We start from the raw sequence: 5,000 nt of genomic DNA on the forward strand, positions 1-5,000 counted from the left end.
CCTCTCTCTCTCCTTCTCCCAACCTCCTCCCTCCCTCCCTCCCTCCCTCCCTCCCTCCCTCTCTTCCTCTCTCTCTCCTTCTCCCAACCTACTCCAGTACTCCCTCCCTCCCTCCCTCTCTCTCCCCCCCTCCCTCTCTTCCTCTCTCTCTCTTTCTCCCAACCTACTCCAGTACTCCCTCCCTCCCCCTCTTCTCCCCCCCTCTCACTCTCCCTCTTTCTCTCCCTTTCTCTCCTTCTCCCAACCTCCTCCAGTACTCCCTCCCTTCCTCCCTTCCTCCCTCTCCCTCCCTCCCTCCCCCTCTCTCTCTCCTTCTCCCAACCTACTCCAGTACTCCCTCCCTCCCTCCCTCTCCCTCCCTCCCTCCCTCCCTCCCTCTCTCTCTCTCTCCTTCTTCCAACCTCCTCCAGTACTCCCTCCCTCCCCCTCTCCTCTCTCTCTCTCCCTCTCTCTCTCCCTCCCTCTCTCTCTCTCTCTGTCTCTCTCTCTCCGCCCTTCCTCTCCCTCTTTTATCTTATTCTTACAAATAGAGTGAAAAAAAAAGCAGCATCCGCACACTCAAATCTGTGTAAAAATCATTAATTTAATGCAAGCTTTCGTTCATCGACCTTCTTCAGGCATACGGATGCTGTTTTTTTCACTCTATTTGATTTGACTGTCTTAAGCTCCAGGTAGCACCTCAGCTAAGTCTGATAACGGATGAGCGGTGGTATTTTCAGGCCCCCCCCCCCCAAAAAAAAAGTCTTGGGATAAAATGAAGTGTTCCTTTGATGTTATCTTCGATCTCCTTGACTTAGAAAACTCCTTTGATGTGCTTTTTACGAAATGTGATTGAATGCCATGGGACGGAATACAGCTGTCCCATTGGCCGTTGTTGTGCATAGAGGTAGTCATGGTAACGGTTGTTGTGGATAGCGGTAGTTATGGTAACGGTTGCGTCCCGTCCCCCCCGGCCAGGCATCGAGAAGCAGCTTGAGACGAACGAGGAGAGGGCGTCGGCAGACCTGAGGATACGCAAGTCCCAGGTAACTCCTGCCGTGAGGTGACACACCTGTACATAACACACCTGGAGACAGTGAGGTGACACACCTGTACATGAGAACACACCTGGAGACAGTGAGGTGACACTACAGGTAAATAATACTACAGGTATACAATACTACTCGGCTCGGAGCTACCCCAACGAATCCTCTTCACTTCCTCTTTTCCCAGCATGCCATCCTGTCCAGGAAGTTCGTGGAGGTGATGACCAGGTACAACGAGGCGCAGGTGGACTTCAGAGACAAGAGCAAAGGCCGCATCGCCCGGCAGCTCGAGATCAGTGAGTCTCCACGAACCTCTGGACGAACCTTCACAGCCACGTTATAACCGGTCCCAGACAGAACACGAGCCGTACGAAGCTTCACAACCGCGTTATAACCGGTCCCAGACAGAACACGAACCGTATGAACCTTCACAGCCACGTTATAACCGGTCCCAGACAGAACACGAGCCGTACGAACCTTCACAGCCGCGTTATAACCGGTCCCAGACAGAACACAAGCGCTGTGACTGTTCGTGGCACTCCTCCTTACAGAAAGTCTCACTTGCGATGATTTGTGGGCGAATGTGCCTAGTTATGGTAGTTATGGTAGTTGCCCTGGATAAGTGTTATTAACCCTTAAAAGGACCAGTAGCAGTGTTATTAACTGTTAAAAGGACCAGTAGCAGTGTTATTAACTGTTAAAAGGACCAGTAGCAGTGTTATTAACTGTTATAAGGACCAGTAGCAGTGTTATTAACTGTTAAAAGGACCAGTAGCAGTGTTATTAACTGTTAAAAGGACCAGTAGCAGTGTTATTAACTCTTAAAAGGAGTTGTAGCAGTGTTATTAACTCTTAAAAGGACCAGTAGCAGTGTTATTAACTCTTAAAAGGACCAGTAGCAGTGTTATTAACTGTTATAAGGACCAGTAGCAGTGTTATTAACCCTTCACTGCTCGTCCACCACAGCTGGGAAGGCGACCACTGACGAGGAGCTGGAGGAGATGCTGGAAGGAGGGAACGCAGCTGTGTTCTCGGCAGGGGTAAGATTCTGGCTGTGTGTGTGTGTGTGTGTGTGTGTGTGTGTGTGTGTGAGAGAGGTAGCACGTGTTTAAGTTGACTAAACATGTGTTTCTTTAGTTTCTTAGTGACTTGTATGAGTGTGTGTGTGTGTGTGTGTGTGTGTGTTAGTGACTTGTATGAGTGTGTGTGTGTGTGTGTGTGTGTGTGTGTGTCTGTGTGTGTTAGTGACTTGTATGAGTGTGTGGGTCCAGGTGTGTTCAAAGGTGTGTCTCCCCTGTGTGTTCTGTAGATCATGGACTCCGGCATCTCGAAGCAGGCGCTCAACGAGATCGAGGCGCGACACAAAGACATCGTGAGGCTGGAGAGCAGCATCAAAGAGCTCCACGACATGTTTGTGGACATTGCCATGCTGGTGGAGAACCAGGTAGGCCTTTGATTGGTCGGTGGATAGCCAGGTAGGCCTTTGATTGGTTGGTTGATCGACAGGTAGGCCTTTGATTGGTTGGTTGATCGACAGGTAGGCCTTTGATTGGTTGGTTGATCGACAGGTAGGCCTTTGATTGGTTGGTTGATCGACAGGTAGTCTTTTGATTGGTTGGTTGATAGCCAGGTAGTCTTTTGATTGGTCGGTGGATAGCCAGGTAGGCCTTTGATTGGTTGGTTGATCGACAGGTAGTCTTTTGATTGGTCGGTGGATAGCCAGGTAGGCCTTTGATTGGTCGGTGGATAGCCAGGTAGGCCTTTGATTGGTTGGTGGATAGCCAGGTAGGCCTTTGATTGGTTGGTTGATCGACAGGTAGTCTTTTGATTGGTTGGTTGATTGACAGGTAGTCTTTTGATTGGTTGGTTGATCGACAGGTAGGCCTTTGATTGGTTGGTTGATAGCCAGGTAGTCTTTTGATTGGTTGGTGGATAGCCAGGTAGGCCTTTGATTGATTGGTGGATAGCCAGGTAGGCCTTTGATTGGTTGGTTGATCGACAGGTAGTCTTTTGATTGGTTGGTTGATCGACAGGTAGTCTTTTGATTGGTTGGTGGATAGCCAGGTAGTCTTTTGATTGGTCGGTGGATAGCCAGGTAGGCCTTTGATTGGTTGGTGGATAGCCAGGTAGTCTTTTGATTGGTTGGTGGATAGCCAGGTAGTCTTTTGATTGGTTGGTTGATAGCCAGGTAGTCTTTTGATTGGTTGGTGGATAGCCAGGTAGTCTTTTGATTGGTTGGTGGATAGCCAGGTAGTCTTTTGATTGGTTGGTGGATCGACAGGTAGGCCTTTGATTGGTTGGTTGATCGACAGGTAGTCTTTTGATTGGTTGGTTGATTGACAGGTAGTCTTTTGATTGGTTGGTTGATCGACAGGTAGGCCTTTGATTGGTTGGTTGATCGACAGGTAGGCCTTTGATTGGTTGGTTGATCGACAGTTAGTCTTTTGATTGGTTGGTTGATCGACAGGTAGTCTTTTGATTGGTTGGTTGATCGACAGGTAGGCCTTTGATTGGTTGGTTGATCGACAGTTAGTCTTTTGATTGGTTGGTTGATAGCCAGGTAGTCTTTTGATTGGTTGGTGGATAGCCAGGTAGGCCTTTGATTGGTTGGTGGATAGCCAGGTAGGCCTTTGATTGGTTGGTTGATCGACAGGTAGTCTTTTGATTGGTTGGTTGATCGACAGTTAGTCTTTTGATTGGTTGGTTGATCGACAGGTAGTCTTTTGATTGGTTGGTTGATCGACAGTTAGTCTTTTGATTGGTTGGTTGATCGACAGTTAGTCTTTTGATTGGTTGGTTGATTGACAGGTAGTCTTTTGATTGGTTGGTTGATCGACAGGTAGTCTTTTGATTGGTTGGTTGATTGACAGGTAGTCTTTTGATTGGTCGGTGGATAGCCAGGTAGGCCTTTGATTGGTTGGTTGATCGACAGGTAGTCTTTTGAAGTCGTTATTATGATGGCAGGATATTTTACACAACTCAAAAGTAGTGTGACAAACCTGTATGGATCTAGTTTCTACCTATGTCGGTTTGGTTTAACACCAAGTGATCTGTAGCAGTGTTATTAACTCTTAAAAGGACCAGTAGCAGTGTTATTAACTCTTAAAAGGAGTTGTAGCAGTGTTATTAACTCTTAAAAGGAGTTGTAGCAGTGTTATTAACTCTTATAAGGACCAGTAGCAGTGTTATTAACTCTTATAAGGACCAGTAGCAGTGTTATTAACTCTTAAAAGGAGTTGTAGCAGTGTTATTAACTCTTAAAAGGAGTTGTAGCAGTGTTTTTAACTCTTATAAGGACCAGTAGCAGTGTTATTAACTCTTATAAGGACCAGTAGCAGTGTTATTAACTCTTAAAAGGAGCAGTAGCAGTGTTATTAATATTAGCTGCAGAGACAATACTGTGTTCAGCGTGCGGATCAGTTGTCAGCTGTGATGATCTACAACGTGAGAGGGTGCTGCATACAATATCAGCATCAGAAGCAGAACCAGAATCAGAAGCAGAATCAATATCAGTATCAGAATCAGAATCAATATCACTACACATACTTGATGGTTCTATTTCACTGTCCTCTCTCTGTCCCTCCCAACACTCTGCCTTGTCTCTCTGTCTCTGCCTTGTCTCTCTGTCTCTGCCTTGTCTCTCTGTCTCTGTCTTGTCTCTCTGTCTCTGCCTTGTCTCTCTGTCTCTGCCTTGTCTCTCTGTCTCTCTGTCTCTGCCTTGTCTCTCTGTCTCTCTGCCTTGTCTCTCTGTCTCTGCCTTGTCTCTCTGTCTCTGTCTTGTCTCTCTGTCTCTGCCTTGTCTCGCTGTCTCTGCCTTGTCTCTCTGTCTCTGCCTTGTCTCTCTGTCTCTGCCTTGTCTCTCTGTCTCTGCCTTGTCTCTCTTTCTCTCTGTCTCTGCCTTGTCTCTCTGTCTCTCTGTCTCTGCCTTGTCTCTCTGTCTCTGTCTTGTCTCTCTGTCTCTGCCTTGTCTCTCTG

The 5,000-nt window shown here is 47.2% G+C and overlaps 1 protein-coding gene across 1 annotated transcript in view; it reads left to right on the plus strand.

Annotated features, from left to right (window-relative positions):
* stx3a (syntaxin 3a) overlaps positions 1 to 5,000 on the plus strand; it is a gene marked incomplete at both ends in the record, with an annotated part of 8,905 nt that overhangs the window by 2,292 nt on the left and 1,613 nt on the right. The window contains 4 exons of the mRNA XM_080533342.1: positions 958 to 1,025; positions 1,213 to 1,321; positions 1,992 to 2,065; positions 2,335 to 2,469. Coding sequence (XP_080389468.1) covers positions 958 to 1,025; positions 1,213 to 1,321; positions 1,992 to 2,065; positions 2,335 to 2,469 — 386 coding nt within the window. The remainder of the gene's footprint in view (positions 1 to 957; positions 1,026 to 1,212; positions 1,322 to 1,991; positions 2,066 to 2,334; positions 2,470 to 5,000) is intronic.

The sequence above is a fragment of the Nansenia antarctica genome (genome assembly GCF_963989245.1).
Source record: "Nansenia antarctica genome assembly, chromosome: 6".
Lineage (NCBI taxonomy): Eukaryota > Metazoa > Chordata > Actinopteri > Argentiniformes > Microstomatidae > Nansenia > Nansenia antarctica.